The sequence below is a fragment of the Sciurus carolinensis genome, chromosome 3 (genome assembly GCF_902686445.1).
Source record: "Sciurus carolinensis chromosome 3, mSciCar1.2, whole genome shotgun sequence".
In the NCBI taxonomy this organism is placed as follows: Eukaryota; Metazoa; Chordata; class Mammalia; order Rodentia; family Sciuridae; genus Sciurus; species Sciurus carolinensis.
In genome coordinates this window covers 149,375,732-149,396,786 of record NC_062215.1, presented here as the reverse complement: position 1 = coordinate 149,396,786, position 21,055 = coordinate 149,375,732, and the positions used below count along the sequence as shown (strand labels likewise).

At 42.5% G+C, this 21,055-nt stretch overlaps 1 protein-coding gene across 1 annotated transcript in view; it reads right to left on the bottom strand.

Annotated features, from left to right (window-relative positions):
- Positions 1–21,055, bottom strand: part of Kiaa2012 (KIAA2012 ortholog) — a 123,141-nt gene that overhangs the window by 30,334 nt on the left and 71,752 nt on the right. Inside the window, exons 13-14 of the mRNA XM_047542946.1 lie at positions 12,453–12,604; positions 655–727 (exon numbers count right to left, since the gene is read on the bottom strand). Coding sequence (XP_047398902.1) covers positions 655–727; positions 12,453–12,604 — 225 coding nt within the window. The remainder of the gene's footprint in view (positions 1–654; positions 728–12,452; positions 12,605–21,055) is intronic.

The following is a 21,055-nucleotide window of genomic DNA, read 5'->3' as shown; positions in this document are numbered from 1 at the left end:
AAAAAATTTTTTTTCAATATTGTTTTAGTTAGCTATTTGGCTGATGTGACTAAGAGACCCAATCGGAACAATTGTAGAGGAGGAAAATTTTATTTAGGGGCTCACGGTTTCAGAGGTCTCAATTCATAGAGAGCAAACTCCATTCCTTAGGGCTCAAGGTGAGGCTGAACATCATGGAGGAAGAGCGTAGCAAAGGGAATCAGCTCACATGATGATCAGAAAGCAGAGAGAGAGAGACTCCACTCATCAGATACAAATATACACCCCAAAGTCACACCCCCAATGCCCCATCTCCTCCAGCCACACCCCAACTGCCTTCAGTTCAGGGGATTAATTCACTGATTGTCTTAAGACTCTCACAACCCAATCATTTCTTCTCTGAACCTTCTTTCATTGTTTCACACTTGAGCATTTTGGGGGACCTCATATCCAAATCATAACACAATAAAACAAGGACATAAAACAGATTATCATTTGCTTGTGATGCACTAAGAACATAGAGTCTGAACTCAGCAGTTTTGGTCTGTGTTTACTTCTAACTCACAACTGAAAAGGAAATGGAAGGGTCATTCCCCATTAACATCTTTTAATAACTCAAAATTCATATGATGATTGTAGTGATAAGATTATACAACCCGACCCAGCTGTCCCTACCTTGGCCGTCTTCATCATTTTCTCTGAGCAATCCACCTGGTTCTTCGTTAGAGTCCAGTTCATCTCCACTTTCCTATTGGGTTAACACACCACAAAGAATACATAAGACAAAATAATTCACATATTCCTGTGGCCCATGCCCTTGGATAAAAGGGCATCCAGTTTTCTTTCTTTTCTTTTTTTTTTTTTTTTTGGTGGTGCTGGGGATTGAACCCAGGGCCTTATGCTTGCAAGGCAAACACTCTACAAACTGAGATAGCTCCCCAGCCTGGACATCCAGTTTTCTTAGTTGTTTCTTCTTTTTCTGTGGGTATTGGGAATGGAACCCAGGGCCTAGAACCTACTAGGCAGGTGCCCTACCACTGAGTCACAGCCCCTGCCCTTTTCTTCTTCTTTTTCAACTTCTTTCAGCTTTAGTGTCCAGGAAGGCTGCTATTGGTGTGAATAGACTTAAAGAACTAGGCAGGCTTGGCAGTGGCACCAAGTACTCATGGTTAGTTTCTTAGTCATGCTTTTTCTTTCTTTCTTTCTTTCTTTCTTTCTTTCTTTCTTTCTTTCTTTCTTTCTTTCTTTCTTTCTTAGGTGGATTTTTAAAATAATAACTTTATTTTATTTAGTTTTGTATGTGATGCTGAGGATCAAATCTAGTGCCTCACAAGTGCTAGGCAAGCGCTCCACCACTGAGCCACAATCTCAGCCCATGTTTTTTTTTGTTAATTTCTTTCTGGTCCCAGGGATTGAACAGGGGTGCTCTACTACTGAGCTGCACATCTTCAACCTTTTTTTTTTTTTCTTTCTTTCTTTTCTTTTTTTGAGATAGCGTCTCACTAAGATGCTGAAGCTAGCCTCAAACTTGCGATTCTCCTGCCTCAGCCTCCTAAATTGCTGATATTACAGGCATGGTCATACCACTGCAGCCAGCCAAACCTGTCTTGAAGGGGTCTTGTCCCATTCATATGTGCAGTGCTTGATGTGTGGCATATGTAGGAGGAGGAGAGGTGAGTGTCATAGGGTGAGGCTGGCAGAAGGAAGCAGGGCATCTCCAGGGATTTTACAGAGGACTAGAGTGACCAGAGCAGAGACTGAGAGAAGCAGGAAGGGAGGAAGGGAGTCAGAAGCCCAAGACCTTGAAGGCAGGCTGAGGATTTTGTCCGTTATCTTGAGAACAAAATGGAAGGCATTCAGGATTTACAGCAGGGGAACCAAAGGGTCAGCATGGCCTTGCGGAGTCCCCAGGATCACCACGGTTTGGTTTCTTAGACATTCAATCCCCTCTTCCTCCTCCTCCTCCTTCTTCTTTTTTGTGGTGCTGGGTTTGAACTCAGGACCTCATCCATGTTGGCCAAGTGCTGTGCCACAGAGCTACACAAGCAGCCCCCCTCTTCCTTCTTTCCCTGAGTCACACCAGCTATTTGTAATCCGAACACCCCAAAATATCCACAACAGTGGATCTCAAAGCCGGCTGTACAATAGAATTATTTGAAGAGTTTTTAAAAAGTATAATTCCTAGGATCTAACCCCAGACAATAAAATCAGAATCTCTGGAGCTTGTTTTTTTTTTTTTTTCCAGTACTGGAGATTGAACCTGGGCGTGTTCTACCAGAGTCACATCCTTTTTATTTTATTTTATTTTTTTTTGAGACAGGGTGTTGCTAAGTTGCCCAGACTGACCTGAAACTTGCAATCCTCCTGCCTCAACCTCCTGAGTAGCTGGGATTACAGGTGTGTCACCAACAGGTTGAGTTGGGGCATTTTTAAGGTTTCAAGGGTGGTTCCAACATGTGGCCAGAATCAAGAATCACTGATCTTCTCCAGAGGTTTAAAGGCAGCTCTTTAGTAGCAGAATAAACATGGCAGGTGGAGTTGGTGACCCAACTAAAGCCCCACGTGCCTGATGAGGCCAGTTCTTGGCCTTTGCCACCTGGATCTCAGCTCCATCCACAGTTTTCATTTGGGCAATAGAACTGGAATCTAATGTGCAGGGTCTTAAAATCTGCTGCCTTATTCTCACCCATTAGTGACAATCAATTTTCTACTTTATCAAATGTCAGCCTGCTTAGGGAAGAGACAATCAACAGTTAATTCAGCACGTTTTACCATCCTTCCTGAGTTTCCTCACTTGCTGGCTTTTTATCATCTGTTTCTTGCTTGTTAGTTGATGAGATAACTGACATAAAAAAGGTAAAGCAGGTAAATGAATTTTTTTTTTCGTACCAGGGATTGAACCCAGCAGTGTTTAATGACGGAGCCACACCCCTAGCCCTTTTTGTATTTTAGTTAGAGACAGAGTCTCACTGAGTTGCCTCACTGAATTGCTGAGGCTGGCTTATGTGCCACCATGCCTGGCCAGGTAAATGATTTTCTTTTGTTTGGGTTTTTCACTTTGGAGACAAGCAGATTTATCCTGGTACAGTTAAAAAAAAAAAAAAATCCCTGAATAAATAGAAAGATTCAAAAAAGTATCACAGGAAAAAACCTGCCTTAGTTGCAGTAAATGCCTAAATTAGAAGACAAGAAAAGAGATACATCTTTAAAAGAATCCCTGTTTGTGAAGTCTTTTAATCTAACAGGAAATTGGATTGAAAGTCAAAGTGAGAAACAAGCTTCCTCTTTTGGAAGAATTTCAAAGCCATGGATAAAACCTTGTCTTTTTTTTTTTTTTTTTTTTTTTGGTACTGAACCCAGGGGCACTTTACCACTGAGTTTCATCCCCAGCCCCCTCCCCCCTTTTTTTGGGTAAACTTTGAGATAGGGTCTCACTAAGTTGCTAAGGGCCTCACTAAGTTGCTGAAGCTGGTCTCAAACTTGTGATCCTCCTGTCTCAACTGCCTGAGTCACTGGGATTACAGGCATGTACCATCACACCTGGCAAAACCTTCAGCCTTAACAACATGTAGCTGTGAGCCTTCAGAGAAAGGAATATTCTCATTTCACAGATGGAGAATTGGAGGCAGAGTCAGAGACATGGAAAGTCCTTCAAGCAAATCCTTGTTAGGAAAAAAAAGTCTTAATTTGAAATTCTGTCCATTCAATTGTATGTTGCTTAGAAAAGTGTCAAAAAAGCTATCTTTTTTTGAGATATGTGAACACAGGTGTGAAATAACATACCTTAGGTCATTCATTCATTGGGACAGATTGGAAATAACCTAAATGTCCCATCAACTTTAAACTTTAAATAAATCATGGTAATTTATACAATGGAATACCATACAACCATTAAGAAGAACAAGGTATCTCTTTATGAATTAACATAGAGCTCTAAGAATTACTAAATGAAAAATAATAAGACTCTGAAAAATGTGTATAATATATTAAATTTGCACAAAATTTCTTTTTAAAAATTGTTCTTTTTAGTAATTTGCACAAAATTTCTATTTCCTATTCATCTATATGTATTTGCTCATACATGCATAATACATTGCAGACGGCACATAGGAAACGAGCAATAGAGGTTGTCTAACGGAAAGGAACTGGGAAGCTGGAGACGTACCATATCATACTTGAAAAATTTAAAACCTCGTAAGTACGCTTCAGATTTTACTTTATTGTTTGTAGCACTGGGGATTAAACCCAGGGATGCTCTACCACTTAGCTACCTCTCCAGTCATTTTTTATTTTTTATTTTGAGACAAATCCTCACTAAGTTGCTTAGGCTGGCCTCAAATTTGTAATCCTCCTGCATCTGCCTCCTCAGTTCCTGGGATTACAAGTATGTGCCACTATACCCAGCATATATATATATATATATATATATATATATATATATATAAAATTTAAATTAAATATATATTTATAATTTAAATTAAAAAAAATAAAACTGGGGCTGTTGTGGTGGCACATGCCTTTTGAATTTTGTGTTTTTTTGAAATATTTGCATATGCATAAGGAGATATCTTTGGAATGGGACTCAAGCCTAAACATGAAATTCATTTACGTTTCAGATATACCTTATACACATAGCCTGAAGATAAGTTCAAACATTTTTTGTGCATTTGGACTGTATCTTGTCATATAAGGTCAGATGTAGAAATTTCCACTTGTGGCCTCTCCTTGGTGTTCAGAAAGTTTCAGATTTTGGAGCATTTTGCATTTCAGATTTTCAGTTTATTGATGCTTAAACTGTAGTACTTGATGAATACATTAAATAACCTAAGAAAATATACAAATTCATATCTCAGCTCTGTTATTCTGGCAAAATCATTAGTTCTCCCTCTATTTATTCAGCTAATGGACATTAGTTGAGAGTCTGCCGTGTGCGAGGCATTGGAGGCAGAGAGGAAAACTCTATTTGTAGGAAGCTTACTGACTTGTGGAGAAATGATAAGAAACTTCACAGTTGCAATGCAGTGCGGTAAATATTGTGACAGATTATAACAGGTTCCTCGAGACCTCATGGGAGGTGAAGCTAAATTAGGCTGGGAAGATTTGTTTACCAGTGGACATAGTGCTAAATCTTGCAGCGAAGAGAGGTAGGACAATTCCAGGCAGAGGAAGCTGCATGCGCTGGTTAGGGGCAGTCCTGTGTGATTGCAGCGTGTGGACAGTGTAAATTAGACCCAGGCTATATCTTGCAGGATGCAGTGTGGAGTTGTAGAAAAGCTGCATTTGTTATATGTTTCTTTTTTCAAGGGATATATATCTTTGCTACTGGGAATTTAACTGGAAGACCAGTGGGGACACAGTAAGGACTTTCAAATGAACCATTGATAAGAACTGAGCTGTATTTAGAAAGAGCAGCAGTGTGGAATTATAGGCCTGGGACAGGGAGGGAGGAGATTAACAGACTCTCTGTAAACACCAAGGGCAATGCTGAAACCAGCATGTGAGAGGCTCTTCCCAGACACCGAGTGTAGATCCTGGAATTAGACTGAAGTCCTAACTCCTGCATCTCATGTCTTCCAGACCACAGGAGAGTTCCTTAACCTTGAGTCTCAGTTTCTTCTAGCAGTTCTGTCCTCTGTCCTCATGCCCAGCACCCCACCTGAGCACAGTATGCCTAGGCCCACAGCAGGTTTTCCTAGTGAACTGGTGGGAGGATGGGGGAACACAGGATGCAGGAGAAAGAAGGGGCACTCCTATCTGCCTCTGGCGACCTGCATGACTTATCATTGAACCACAGTGCAGCTTCTCCATCTGTGAAATGACAGTAATGATGAATATTGTACAGAGTTCCTGAAAGGTTTAACTGAAAAAATACATTTGGAAATTCTATGTAATACACCATGTGATACACAAATGTAAATTACTATACTATTTTCAGACTGAGGCAGGAGGATTACAAATTTGAGGCTAGCCTGAACAATTTAGCAAGACCCTGTCTCAAAATAAAGTAAAATAAAATAAAACAAAAAGAACTGGGGGTATAGCTCAGTGTAGAATGTGCCCGGGTTCAATCCCTGATATAAAACAAAACAAAACTGACTTAGTTACCTTGTGTCATTATTAATAGGTTTAAGATATGTTATCAAATCTTTGCTCCCTTCTCAGGTTCTGAGGCCAGAACAGGGATGTACAATTAAGCTGGTCATGGGAACAGAATAAGCAGAACTCCCCCAGTATTGGGCGCTGTGGACTTAATGGCCTTGAAACCCAGCTCCTGCTGCTGCCAGCCATGCCACTGATCATTTCTGAGCCTCAGTTTCCTCATCTGCGCAGGGGAGATCTGCATACTTACTAGAAAGAGGAGGTGGGCAGGAAGATTAAATAAGGCTCAATATATGAGGGACCTGGCCCTCAGCAGGGATCAATGAATGTTCGTTCCTTTCTCTCTCACTAGGTGTGTGCTTTATAGATGTGAAAATTCTTTGAAAGCTATTATTTCATGTGATTCTCACTTCACTGTTAAGAGGCAGGTGTGGAGGTCCCAGTATTATCATCTCCAGTTTACAAAGAGGAAATGGGAGTCCCAGAGCATTTCAAGGTCACTCAGAGTCGGAGAAGACCCAGGGTTTCCCAGCTACTAGCCTGACACCTTAATATTGATCATATTCCACTTTAATCCCAAGCTTCTTTCTTTTGAAAATTTAAGACCTGCTGTCCTGAATATTTTTCCCGGAAATATTATTCAAGTGTCATGGAATCACTGAATCTTGAAACCGAGCTGTGATCCCTCTGCACTGTTCCTGCCAAGTAGTTAACAAAGCACCTTTAAATGACTCTAGGGACCAGAATTTATCTCCTAAGGTACCCTGCTCCATCTTTGGACAGTATCTTAAGCCAAGCATTATTTTCCTTCTACTTTCAGTCATTGAAATTTATGTTGTTCCACCTCAATGTGACCACAGGATTCAGTGACAGTCACCCTCTACTTGGTGGGATGTCTGACATCTGCCCACAGGTGGGAGGGCTGCTCTGACCTCAGGCGTGGCTGGCTCTTGTGCCTGCTTTAAGGCAGGTCCTTCTACCTTGCACCTGAGGACACAATGCTCTAACTGTGATGCCTGTGGGTGGAAGTTTATTTCTCATTCTTCGTGTCTTCTGGGCATAACATACATTCCTTTTCATGTTAATGTGGAGTGTAAGTACATTCGAATGTGTACCTAAGCATTCATAGACATTATTGCCATTTTCTTTCTTACCACAATGACCTAACCCTGAAAATTTACAGTCTCTATTCTAATTCATTAATCAATTATGATTTCATATACATATAAATATATATACATATATATATATTAATTGTAGGTGGACTCAATGCCTTTATTTTTATGTAGTACTAAGGATTGAACCCAGGACCTCATGTGTGTGCTGGTTGAGCGCTCTACCACTGAGCCACAACCCCAGCCCCACCATTTCTTTTTGAAAAAGAGAATAGATTAAAAAAAAAAAAAAAAAAAACCAACTCAAACATAGTTCAATTTTTATATGAACTCAGGTTTACTCAGAATCAATTGTGTTTTCTCAAATTGATGCCTGACAGAAGCAGGTTATAAACAGGTTATCAGCTATAACACTGTCTTTAGTGTTGTAAAGAGATTCTTAACTAAGGGGAGGATTCCATGTGCAATAACTGAAAAATAAATGGTCTCTCCCATAGCTCACCGAGCCTGCCTCTGCCACAACATTATGTTGATATTATCTGTTACATTGTTTACCCCCCTCTCAGATTATAGGTTCCTGGAGGCCAGGGTGGACATGATTCATCCCTGTATCCTCAGGGCCTGCATAGTGTCTGATACACAGAGGATGCTCAATATAAGTTGTTTGAAGGAACTACATGATTGCTGGGAGAGACATCCTTATACTTCCACAGAACTCAGGTAGGCCTAGAGGATAAGGCAGAGTCTTGCAGGATAAGAAAATCTTCCTATAGCAGACTAAATGCATGCACACAGTGGGGTTTTCTAGAAGGAGTGTGCTGAGAGTGTAGTTAATATGGCAGGCAGCACTTTTGATTGGATAGGGTGTGCAGCTAAGCTTTATAACAGATGATATAGCTATAGCTGGGGTGTGCAGCAAAGCTTTATAGCAGATGACTGAGAACATGAGTTTGAAGCTGGGCTGCCTGCCTGTGAATTTGCGTCTGCTCTTTACTCTCTGAACATTCTGCAAGTTACTTAACTTCTCAGTGCCTTAATTTTCTCATCTGTAAAATAGGTACGTTCTTAGCTTCAGTTTGTGAATTAAATGAGTTCCTGCACATAAAACTTAGAACAGAGCCTAACAGAATAAGTGCGCAGTAATGTTAGCAACTGTGTTTATTTACATTCTTTCCATTTCCTTTTACTGCCTCCATCTTTCTTATCTGCTACCCTCATCCCCTTCTGTGTGCATCAGGCAAAAATGAATGAAGTGTCCTGATAATGGGCAGGAAATACATGAATGAAATGCATAGACTGGGTTGGTTCATGCAGCTCCAGCCTGGGTGCTTTTTTCTGTTTGAACTAACCATTCTTGTCTGTATAACCCTGAGATGGTATCTTTTTTTTTTTAGTTGTTGATGAACATTTATTTATTATTTATTTATTTATGTACTGTGCTAAGAATCGAACCCAGTGCCTCACACATGCTAGGCAAGTGCTCTAACACTGAGCCACAACTCCAGCCTGGGACGGTATCATTTTATGATGCATTCCTCAAGAATCCAGGATCTACCTCATCAATAGGGAGAAGGCCAATCTAGGGTGAGCTGTTAACATTCAACATTTCCAAGAGAAGGTGCAGTTTTCTGGGCAAGGACTGGTCTGGGAGGAAGTGTTCTGTGAGTCCTGTGGAATTCCACTCACCGAGTCTTGAGTAGAGTGGACTGGAAAGGGGGACTGAAGGATGATGGCATTTTTCCGTCTTTAGTGTTGTGCCAAAAGTGTTGAACAAAAAAGTATAATACAAAAGCTTCGTGAACACCAAATACATGAAAAAATTATTGTAAAATTTCCCACTCTGAATTCTAAAGTTCTTAGATGCTCCATAAATATATTCTTATCTCATTTCCTTATCAAGGAGCAACTTTTTACACATTGGGCACTTTGCTTATTGGCTGATAGCATCTGTTGCCCACACCAGTGTGGAACAGGGTAGGGATCTTGGTCCCCCCATATTGTGTTTTTGTTTTTCATTTTGTGGTGCTGGGGATGGAACCCGGGGCCTCACACATGCTGGACACGTGTTCTTCCTTTGAGCAACAGCCTCAGCCTATGGTGGTCTGTTTTGTTCACAGATGTACCTGATGTCCAGAAAGTAGGAGACACATAGTAGGTAGCAGGAGCTTAAATATTGGTTAAATGAAATCAACACCCATAAATCAAATACATTCCTATACATCAATGATGATCTACTGAAAGAGAAATTAGAAAAACTACCTCATTCACACGAGCTTCAAAAAATAAAATACTCGGGAATCAATCTAACATAGGAGGTAAAAGACCTCTACAGAGAAAATTACAGAACATTAAAGAAAGAAAATGAAGAAGACCTTAGAAGATGGAAAGACCTCCATGCTCCTGGATAGGCAGAATTAATATTGTCAAGATGGCCATACTACCAAAAGTGTTATACAGATTTAATGCAATTCCAATTAAAATCTCAATGACATTCTCCATAGAACTAGAAAAAGCAATCATGAAATTCATTTGGAAAACAAACCAACCAACCAACCCAGAATAGCTAAATCCTTAGCAAAGAAGAGTGAGGCATTCACAATATACCAGATCTTGGAAAAAAAGTACACTCATACATTGCTGGTAGGACTGCAAACTGGTACAACCACTATGGAAAGCAGTATGGAGATTTCTCAGAAAACTTGGAATGGAACCACCATTTGACCCAGCTATCCCACTCCTCGGTTTAAACCCAAAGGACTTAAAATAGGCATATTACAGTGATACAGCCACATCAATGTTTATAGTAGGTCAATTCACAATAGCTAAACTATGGAACCAACCTAGGATGAATGGATAAAAAAAATGCGATTATATATGATGAAATATTACTTAACCTTAAAGAAGAATGAATTTATGGCATTTTTCAGTAAAAGGATGGAGCTGGAGAATATCATGCTAAGCAAAATAAGTCAATCCCCAAAAACCAAAAGTCGAACGTTTTTCTCTGATATGAAGATGCTAATTCACAGTTTGGGGCAGCTAGGGAATAATAGAGTTACTTTAGGTAGTGGGGAGTGAGGGGAGGGGAGGGGGTATGGGAGTAGGAAGGACAGTAGAATGAATCGTGGGGTACATTATTACCCCATGCACATATATAACTATATGACCGGTGGTATTCTATATCATGTATAACCAGAAGAATGAGAAATTATACTCCATAATATTTGATGTATCAAAGTGCATTCAACTGTCATGTATAACCAATTAAAACAAATTTAAAAAATTCAAAAAAATTGGTTAAATGAATAAATAGCAATAATGATGATGATATCACATCCCAGGAAGTACCAACCATAATTTTGCAAGTCCTAAGGGAAGAATTAAATCATTACTAAGAACAAATGGGATAGTTTTACTAATATAAATAAAAGTGCGTCTCAACTTTTTTGGGAATTCTTATAGCAAGCATTTTTTGTTTCGCTGCCCAGAATCATTTTCCCTCTGTATTTTTTTTTTTTTTTCTTTTTTCTTTTTTGGTACTGGGGATTGAACTCACGGGTACTTGACCACTGAGCCACATCCTCAGCCCTATTTTGTGTTTTATTTAGAGACAGGGTCTCACTGAATTACTCAGTGCCTTGCTTTTGCTAAGGCTGGCTTTGAACTCATGATCCTCCTGCCTCAGCCTCCCAAGCTGCTGCTGGGTGATTTCTGTTTTTGTGGCGTTGACTGAACCCAGGGTCTTGCACACGCTAGGCAAGCACTCCACCACTGAGCTACACTCCCATCCTCTTGTAGTTTAAAGCATGCTGTGAGATACCCTTCCTTTCTTCCTTCTCAGACCTTGTGACTTCAGACTGGGCTGATGACATTTCATTGGGCCATGTCACTCAAGACAGTTCATGGGCTGGGGATATAGCTCAGTTGGTAGAGTGCTTGCTTCACAAGTACTAGGGTTCAATCCCCAGCACCGCAAAAAAAAAAAAAAAAAAAAAAAAAAAAGACAGTTCACATTCAGTTCTGGAAAAGCCTGGGAAGGAGAAGCCAGTGACCATCTCCCCACCACTGGGAAGAGCCTAAGAGGAAGCCCAGGAAAATGTGGTGCAGGCACCAAGAGAGACAGATTTGTTTCTGTTTTTTTCTTTTTTTTAGGTGCTGGGGATCGAACTCAGGGCCTTGTGCTTACAAGGCAAGCACTCTACCGACTGAGCTATCTCCCCAGCCCCATAAGAGATACAGATTTGGGTCAAAAGCCTGACGCTTAATCCAAGCCTCACCTTGCAGAACTGGGCTTGGGGAAGCTCAGAGAGGTGCCACCTGAGAGCTCTGAATTGGCTGAGATTGGGAAGGTGACCCTCATGATCTCCAAAGGCCCAATCTACACAGCACTATGTAGTGCCATCATCTTGAACACTACAAGTGTCTGTTCTCTTCTCCCCTGTCTTTCTGAGTCACTTTCTGTCAAGGGCTTGGGATGGTGTCCCCTAAGGTAGTGTGAAGGACCTGAGATCCTTCCATGCCAGACATGGCTCTGTTCCTGCTCACTTTCTTTGACTCCACGGTCATTTATTTCCAGTTCAGTAAACTCTGAAGAGGTAAAGAATGGGTGGGAAAGGCCCTAGAGAGAGGGCTTGGGAGGGAATGGGTGGGTCAATTCCTGGAGCACTTGACGAACACCTCCCTGTACCTGGGGACGCTGGAATGGAGGAAGGACCGCAAAGACAGACAAATGACATCCTCACTCCAAGAACTCTCGGTGGCCTTAACTAGAAACGAAGCTAAGCTTGGGAGATCAATGGGCTCTTAGAGAACAGGAAACAAGGCCAGATATCCAAAAGAGAATCTGCAGTTGACTTCTGAAGAGTTAACTCAAGAATCAGTCTTCTCCACAGTAGGAGTGTCAACCCTACCAAGTTACAGTGATAAAACAGTAGCAATTATGTTAGCTACTGTCAAGATAAAATGAATGATATTTGACCATTTTATCATGTGGTTCAAAGTTATCCTTTTTCTTCTCTTTTCCCTGTCCCCACCACCCAAACTAGACACCCAACTGATTTGTTCCCGATGGCTGGCTGTGATTACTGTCCTAATTTGTTCTTTCCTCATCTGCTACAAACTGCGTATTTTCTGTCCCTTCTGATAAATCAGGAGCACTGAGGGACTTCTGAAGCTGTTTTTGTACCATGCAGAAGTGTATTAACTGGAATTCCTGTGTATGTGTCTATAAAACCCCTCGTCTTCTCAGTGTGAGATCACCTTCAGGAACGGCATCATGTCGATGTGCAGCTTGCGCGTGTAAAATTCTTTTCCGTTTGAACAAATCAGCCCTTTATTTATACAACTTTGAGGTTCTCCCGTCTTCTGAGCTGCTGCCTCCAAGGACTGCGGGGCTCCCTGGGAGGGAAATGGAAAGCCCAGTTTTCACAGGCATGACACACAGAGCAATAAGAGCTAGTCCAAATCCCCCTATATTTATAAAAAGCAATGTTTTCATCATTGAACACTAATAATAACACCTATTTTTACCATGGAAAACGCAGGGGACCCAAACGTTTAGAGAATAATTCAAGACTGGTTAATAATTAGTACTCAGGGAAGTGGAAAAAGGGACCTTCCCAGGGTTGTAATTATTTCATTTAATTCTCTGGACAACCCTGTGAGACAGGTATGGTACCCCCATTTCACAGATGAGGAACCTGGGAGGCTCCAGGAGGGTAAGCAACTGGCCCAAAGCCATTCAGCTGGCATACAGCAGAGCTAAAATCACTGCCCAAGACTCCTTTTTAAATGAGATCATTTTGTTACTTTTATAGCTTCAAATAGCTGTGAATGGTTACTAAATCTGCCTTGCAACAATTAAGGTTATAGCAAGATTGCAGTTTATTTCCACGCTGAAAATGTAGTCAATGTGTTAGGAAAAAGTGATTTGAACAAAAGTGGCTGAGAGGGAAGAATGGGCTAAGAGAGGAGGCCCAGGGTTGGGTGGGGTCTCTGATCTTTCAGGTCATGTCTTCTACAGTCACCACATGTAAATGATGTCACATTTCAGGTACTGAAAAGCTTGGTCTGAAATTGCCTTCCAGCCTGTGCCCTGCACTGCAACCTGGGTGATCTTTCCAAGAGGCAGTCTGACCATATTATTCCTCTGCTTAAAATTGTCCAAGGCTATTGCCCTCAGGGTGAAGGCCAACAGGCTTAAAAGGTTTAAGTTTCCTGCCTGGCCCTGGACTATCTCTCCGGCCTCATTCAGTCACTCAAGGAATATTTATTGGGTGCCTTTTCTATGGCAGGAAGAATGAATCCAGCAGCCGAAGTCTGCACCCCCATGAAGAGTGCACCTCCATTGCACAGAGAAGGAAGAGAGAAGGAGAGGAACACAAGTCATGTCTGTAGGTGATTTGTGATATGGAGAAAAAGAAGCAGAAAGGGGTTGAGGGGCAGCTGGATGAGTGTGGAGGCTTTGGTTTTAACCCATTAAGTTCCATTGTTCTGTATACAGGTCACCTATAAAAACCCATAACATTTTATAGGACACCTGCAAAATTGCTCAATTTAAGTTTTTATAGGTGTTCTATATATAGGATGGTGGGATATAACCGGTTAAGCAGGGGAGTTGAGGAAGTCCCCACCAGAAAGTGAGGTTGAGCAAGTCTCTGAAGAAGGTGGGAGAAGGTGTGGGGGGCTCTCTGTGAGATGCATTGACCTCACTCTGGGAACAGCAAGGGTTATCAACACTGGTCTTTCAGTTCCCTGAGCAAGATTTTACTTGCCCCTCCCTCTCCTGGGAACACTCTTCCTCCCTTTGACGACCCCTTATCCTTCAGGTCTGGCTCATCTGTGCTCTGGGGTCACTTGTCCCCATTGCCCACAGTGATGCTGAGGCTGTGCAGTGCTCCTCCCTACTAGATGACGGAAGCACCACCATCTTGTTCCTGTTGTCACAGCTGTGCCTGGCTCAGGGTTTGGAAATGAACATATAGTTGCTCCACACATGCCAGACTGATGGGTATGGGACACATGAGTGAAGGACAGCAGAGCAATCTGCAGATAGGGCCTGCCTCAGTTCGAATGAGAGGGGGCAACAGCACACCTCTACAGGAAGCGTGTGTTGACCTCTAGAGGCCTGACCTCTGTGTAGCACTGGATCCTCATTCCCAAGGAGAAAAGTTATTTGTTAGTTTTGGGGACTGATTTGCTGGGGTCATATACATTAGTGTGCTATGAGATCACCCTGGGTGTGGATTTGATCATTTCCATATTTTCTAGGAGACTAACTCTCAGATGTCCGTCTCTCTGGGCAGTCATAAACTCTCCCTCCCATACCATTTATATTACCCGCAAGCATTCATGAGGCATGAACAGTTGGTGGGTCCCCACAAGCAGCCATCATTCCAATGAACACCCACACCCTTTTCCTTTGTTTTGAAATATGGCTTGAGATAAAGATTTTCCTGGACAAATACATATCCAATTTCTTGTCATCTCAGCCATATATCTGATTAGTTTCTCGGGGTGAGACAGCTCCTCCCCTTTTCTAGATCTAATGAAAGCATTTGGTTCAAGCACAAATCAGACAAAGCATTTCAAGCTTACTCGCGTCCACAATCTTGCATGAATCACTGGATGGAATAATAGAAATCACAAAGTACTGATTTGAGGGAAATGTCTCCATTATCCCCAAAGATTCTGTGTTAGGCTAGAGGACAAAAGGCATAACCAAGACCAGTTCCAATGGCGGGGATTACTTTCACTCCTTATGTGGGACTCAGATTGAAGAATGGGGACTTGAGGGGCTTTCAGCCAAATCCCTCCCAGCCACTTGACCTGTAAATCTTTTACTCTAACAATTCTCTTAACTGTGTGGCTCATCTCCCTAATGTTTAGGGGCCATCAATTCTAGCCTGATGGAATGTTTTCAGTGAAGGTTCTGTAGCCCCTGGAATGTGCAGTACTGCTTTTGTCTATTATGTGCAAGTGTTCTAGCAAATCAACGATAGTGAGAGGGAATTCGGGGAGATGGGAGAAAAGATTGCACATATAAAGAGAATTCTGGAAGGTAAAGGTAAGAGGAGAAAAATGTCAGAAAATTGAAACCAGGAAAGCATGTCATGTGCTTGAGTTGTTTTTCATTTATTCACTGAACTGATACTTATCGAGTGTTACCATGTGTCAGACAAATGAGCACATAATGGGATGATTTGAGATGGTGACTCATCTATGAAGACAATGCAATGGTGGTAGGATAGAAGGTGATGGGGAGGTGCTGGCCACTTGCCTCAAGGTGATCAGGAAAGACCTCTCTGAGGAGGTGGCTGAACCAAGAGCTGGATGGTGAGAAGGAGCCAGCCCTGGGTGGATCTTTCTTCAGCAGTCCTTGTAGCCTGTATCTCTGTGGTCTGATGACTTGGAGATTACACTCAGGCAGGGGTTCTTTGGAAAGGAAAGCTGAAAGTTCCTGATTTCTAGGACTGCTCTGCCCCAGCCTCCTGGGCTCCATCCCTGGTCCTGTGAGCTACCCTGTTTTCTCAGGGGTAGAGCCTTCAGACCTGACACTTGCAGCTCTTGGATAGCTTGAGAGCATAATAAAGAGTAATCAGAGGTCCAGGTCTCTAAAAGCGAAGTAGGGAGAAGGAAACACAAGTAGGGAGGCTGAGGCAGGAGGACTGAGTTCAAAGCCAGCCTCAGTGACTTAGCGAGGGCCTAAGTAACTCAGTGAGACCCTGTCTATAAATAAAAAATATAAAAGGGCTGGGATGTGGCCTAGTGGTTTAAGTGCCCCTGGGTTCAATTCCTGGTACTCTCCCCAACACCCAATAAAACAAAACAAAACAAAACAAAAACCCTGCAAGGCTAAATGGGAGGGAAGGAAAATGGGGGACTGGAAGAAAGCAGAGAAGCCTCAAGCTGCTTTTGTTATTTCATGTGTACACTTTGGTGGGAACGATTTAAAAACTGATGAAAAGGTGAAATGTTTAGCAGAAAATCAAAACCCAGCTCTTCACCTATACTGTACTGTGAATAATATTTTATGTTCTCCTAAAAACACCTGGAAGCCTTTCTCTTTATTGTACGTGAAACAATAAAGATTAACTAGTTAATTTGGTAAAGCTGATTTGAATTGCACAGAAGGTGTTGCGTAATACTTGGCATATAAAAAGTTATCTGACATTTAAAAGGAGATGACTGTTAATGAATTCAAGAGCTAATCTTATACTCTGACAGAGTGAGCCATGGAAAATCCAGGATTATTATCTTGCTGTAAACATAATGTGATTCAACTGAGTTATCAAAAAAGCGAGTTATTACTATATATAAATATCCACAGACACACACATTTACCACAACTTAAAGGGGATGTCCATTAAAATTAAGTAAATTCTTGTCAATTCTTTTCTTACTTGTGGATTATAATACCTAAGTTGAAGACCCGGGGGATGGGGGTGTGTGGGGGGGTCTTCTTCCCAGTAGTTTTACTTTCTCCTTTCAATTTTTGTTTTGAAGGGTCCCTAGCAGGGGTAGGCTCTATAGACAGGCGTTGGGGTGTCTACTCTAATGCCCGTAATCCCAGCTACTTGGGAGGTTGAGACAAGAGGACTGCAAGTTTTGGGCAGCCTTGGCAACTTAGCAAGATTTAGCAAGATTTTGTCTCCAAATAAAATTAAATGGGCTGAGGATGTAGCTCAGTGCTTGCCTAGTATATGGGAGGCCCTGGGTTTAATCCCTAGCACAAAAAAGAAGAGAGAGAGAGAGAGAGAGAGAGGAGAGAGAGAGGAGAGAGAGAGAGAGAGAGAGAGAGAGAGAGGAGAATGAATCTGAGATTCTGAATCCAAGCAGTCACATCCCCACCCTTGGGTCTCACAGTGTAACCAGAGATGAGGATCTGTAAGGATCTGTCCTGTAGGCGTCCCTCAGGCCTTCCTCCCACGACATCTCCCACTCTTTTCTAATTGGGGTTCCCCACCTTTGTAGCTGCCGCTCAATGGCTCCAAGAAGAGCTATTGTCCCTCATTAAGGAGGCTGCAACACTCTGGCTGTCTAACTGCCTCCCACGCAGCACACAACTTCATTCTACCTGAGAGGGAGCTGCCAAGAGTCTCTGGGAACCTGTGGGCAAGCTGAGCTGGAGGAAGAAAACAGGAGAAGGCCTTTGTAGCCAAGATCTGAAATGGGCCGGGAACACACCCCACCATTATCTTAAAGCATGGGGAGCGGGTGGGGAGGCCTTTGCTGAAACCCTTAAGAGGTCTATCAACTTGTCACATCAAACCTCTGTGCACACAGGGCATGTGTCCCCTCCTGTGAGCAAACAAAGGAAAAGAAGTCAGTCACTGCTCCTCGAACCACCAGGCCTCCCACCTTGGCTGTGAGTCAGTTCCTTCACTTCCCTGAGTCCTGGTGGGGAAAGAGAGCTCTGGGAGATTCAGTCACGGGGGTGGGGGAGCAGGAGGGCTGCGATTTTGAATGCCTCTGCCCCCTAAACTACCAAACTACCCCAGACCAAAGCCTAGAGGGGGCCACTCCTGCCAGGAGCTACTGGTTGAAGGACCTGGCTAGTTTCCCTGTGTTCAGCCGTCTTGGGCTCTGTTACTTCTTCCCATGGCAGCCTGTGGACCTTTAGTAGAAATGAGGACATGGGTGGGGCTGTGTAGTGAGTGCATGGGCCTCAACTCAACCCCCATCTCAACAACCCAGCCTGCCTGCTCTGCGTCTTTCCAGGAAGCAGAGAGATCTCAAACCATGGCTGCTTTCATCCACCACAAAAGTGCTCAGCTGTCCTGTGCCAGTTCCCTGGGTTCATCCTGCTCCTCTTGGCCACCTGAGGGTCCCAGCCCATTTTTTATGTTCTAAAAGCAATTTGGTGCTGACAAGATAGGCCAAGTAGATAAGTTTCAGGAGAGTTCCACCAGCAGACAGGGTGGAGATAATTTTGGTTTTAGCTAGAGAAAAGCTTCTTGTTCCTCTCTTGTCAGGAATTTGTCTCAGTCCACTTTTGTTCTACCTCAACTCAGCAAAAGGAGACTTTTAAATCCTCCCCAGTGTTTAGCAAAATTTAGCCCAGTAGCTAGCAAGCATTAGTCTAGAAGAGAAATATAGCAATCTCTAGTACTAGCCTTTGGGAAGGACTCATGTGCCAAGTCGCTGGCTTTCTGTGCCTCAGTTTCTCTACCCAGAGAACAGGGCTCAGCTCATTTTCTCTTGAAGGAGATTTAGAATAATGAAACACAGGACATTTTCATTTTAGTTTATTTGGAAGTAATCTTTATCTGTGAATTCTAATTTATACTGTCCTCAATTTAATTAAGTGCTTTGTTGACACAACAGAATCATTGTTTATCTGGTTTAGCAGGAGCTGCAGGAGAAAAATTTTGAGCCAAAAGAGTGATCTTCTCTGCCCCTAGGGAGCCAGAAGCCAGGGTTTTCTGAGAGAGGGTGTCCAGCTGTGCTTCAGCGGACTGGGGCAATGACACATCCCACCTTAGAGCAGAGACGGGAGGCAGGGGTGAAGGGTGGGAAGTGGGAACAACTCCCTAGCTCCTCCTGACCCCTAATTTAAACACCACACTGTGTGACTTCCTTGTTCTGTTGGGTCCGGTGTGACTTTTCCAATCTGACAACCAACAGACAGGGAATCTCAACTTGCACATCGATTCCAAAAAAGTTATTTTAAAATCAGTCACTTTTCACTAGGGAATAAAAAAAAGTTATCCATGGTGCTTTGACTCCCAAACTGGCTCATGGAAGCTTATCTAATCCGTAATTCAGCTGGACTATGCAAGCCCTAGGAATGCTGAGACTGCAGAGGGCTGGATGAAGAAAAAGAAAAATGTCCTTTGCTTTCCACTGAGCTCTCCTGTCCTCTGACCTCCCAGTTTTCCTCAACAGCCATGTGCTGGGGGTAGAGGCCCTGCTAGACCAGAGGTCCCTGGATTCCCTGCCTCCCCTCCTCCCACAGGCCTACAGGTCTGCTCCTTTAGGTAGAGATGGAAAACAAGTTTTTTTTTTTTTTTTTTTTTTTTAAATTCATGAGATGAGAGAACCCAAGGAATCTCTAATAGGCAGCATTTTGAGCAGTGAAACAAGGTCAACACTCTAGACAGTATGGAGGATGCTCAGGAGAAGGGGTAAGGAGCCAGGACTGGCTCACGTCTTCCTTTCAATTATTCTTGCTTTTCAACTTCTCCTTTTATACATCTGAACACTTAGACTGTATACAAGCTCCAAGTCCTCTGTATAATAGCTTTCAAGGTGGGGGAATAAAATTATATAGTTATTATAATTTCCTGGGGGCTGTCTAGTGCCTAGCATTGTGCAAATCCCTTTCCATATGTTGTTTCATCCGATTCTTGTCATGACCCCAAGTGGAAAATATTATTGTCCCTGTACACATAAGGAAAATAAGCCCAGAGAGGGTATATAACTTGCCTAAAATCACACAGCCAGTGAGGGAAAGTTGGAATCTAAATGTGGCTTTATGGGATTCCTAAACCTCTAGGTCTCTTTGTTAGGGCAGGTCATGTGTAAATGGCACCCTTTTGGTCCTACATCTATTTCCTCATGGGTTAAGTGGGAATAGTAAGTATGCCTACCATAGAACTGTCATAAAGATTAAGGGAGATAAATCCTACACCTGCACACAGGCCTCAAAAACACTGGCTGTTATACCGTTCAGATAGACCCTCTTAGCCCAGTGTGGTGGTGCACACCTATAATCCCAGTGGCTTGGGAAACTGAGGCCAAAAGGATTGCAATTTGAGCCAGTCTCAGCAATTTAGTGAGGACCTAAGCAATTTAGCAAGACCCTGTCTCAAAATAAAAATAGAAAGAGCTGGGGATGTGGTTCATTGGTTAAGTGCCCCTGGATTCAGTCCCTGGAAACAAACCAAACCAAAACAAAACCCCTCTTAAGGTATTGGGTGAATAATTGGTGAGACTTGTGGATAGGTACATGGAAGTTCACGCTACTATTCTCTTAACCTTTACGTATATTAGAAATTGTCCACAATAAAAAGGAAAAGGAATTAACTAGGTAGGTATCATGTGTTACTAGCATCCAAAACATCAATAAATACAGACTCATTGGAATGAATGATAGTCATTAAAAATTCAACAAATAAAAACCTTGATTTTGTAATAAAAAATAACCCTTTCAGGAACCATCCTTAAATTACCCAATGGATTTTGGGCAGAAAAAGTAATCCTGTGAGTAATGTCGGACCAGAAGATGAAGTTTGTTTAGTTCTTCTAAAGTCTTTGAATTAAGTTCCAAAGTTATTTATAAACTCAGAGGGGGGGCGCAGATATCTTATGAGCACAGGCATGGACCTAGGGGAAACGTGTCCAGAAACAAAGCTGACATTAGACACAAAGCAGCTTGTGGAGATCCATGCACTTCGCTCCATGGGAAGTACAGAAGTTAATTCTAGGCATCAGAGCTAGGACTGATCCTACTCATCAGCTTCACAGGGATCTCCAAGAAGGATCTCCATGTCTGCCCAGGACTCAAAGCTTTCCTGGAGCAAAAATACCAAGTGCCAAATGGCAACCAACAGCCAGCAGGAGGCACTGGAGCTCCTTGTGAACTGTGGGAGAACTGTTAACTGAACTTCATTGTCATTATCACAGATCATAAAAACAATACAGGCTCTGATGCCTCCTTCCAGGATTCTGGGCTCGCCCTTCCTTCCTTCCTTCCTTCCTTCCTTCCTTCCTTACTTCTTCCTTCCTTCCTTCCTTCCTCCCTCCCTCCCTCCCTTCCTTCCTGTACTGGGGATTGAACTCAGGGATGATCTACCACTTGGCTACATCTCCAGGCCTTTTTATTTTTTGTTTTGAGACAGGAGCTCACTAAATTGCTCAGA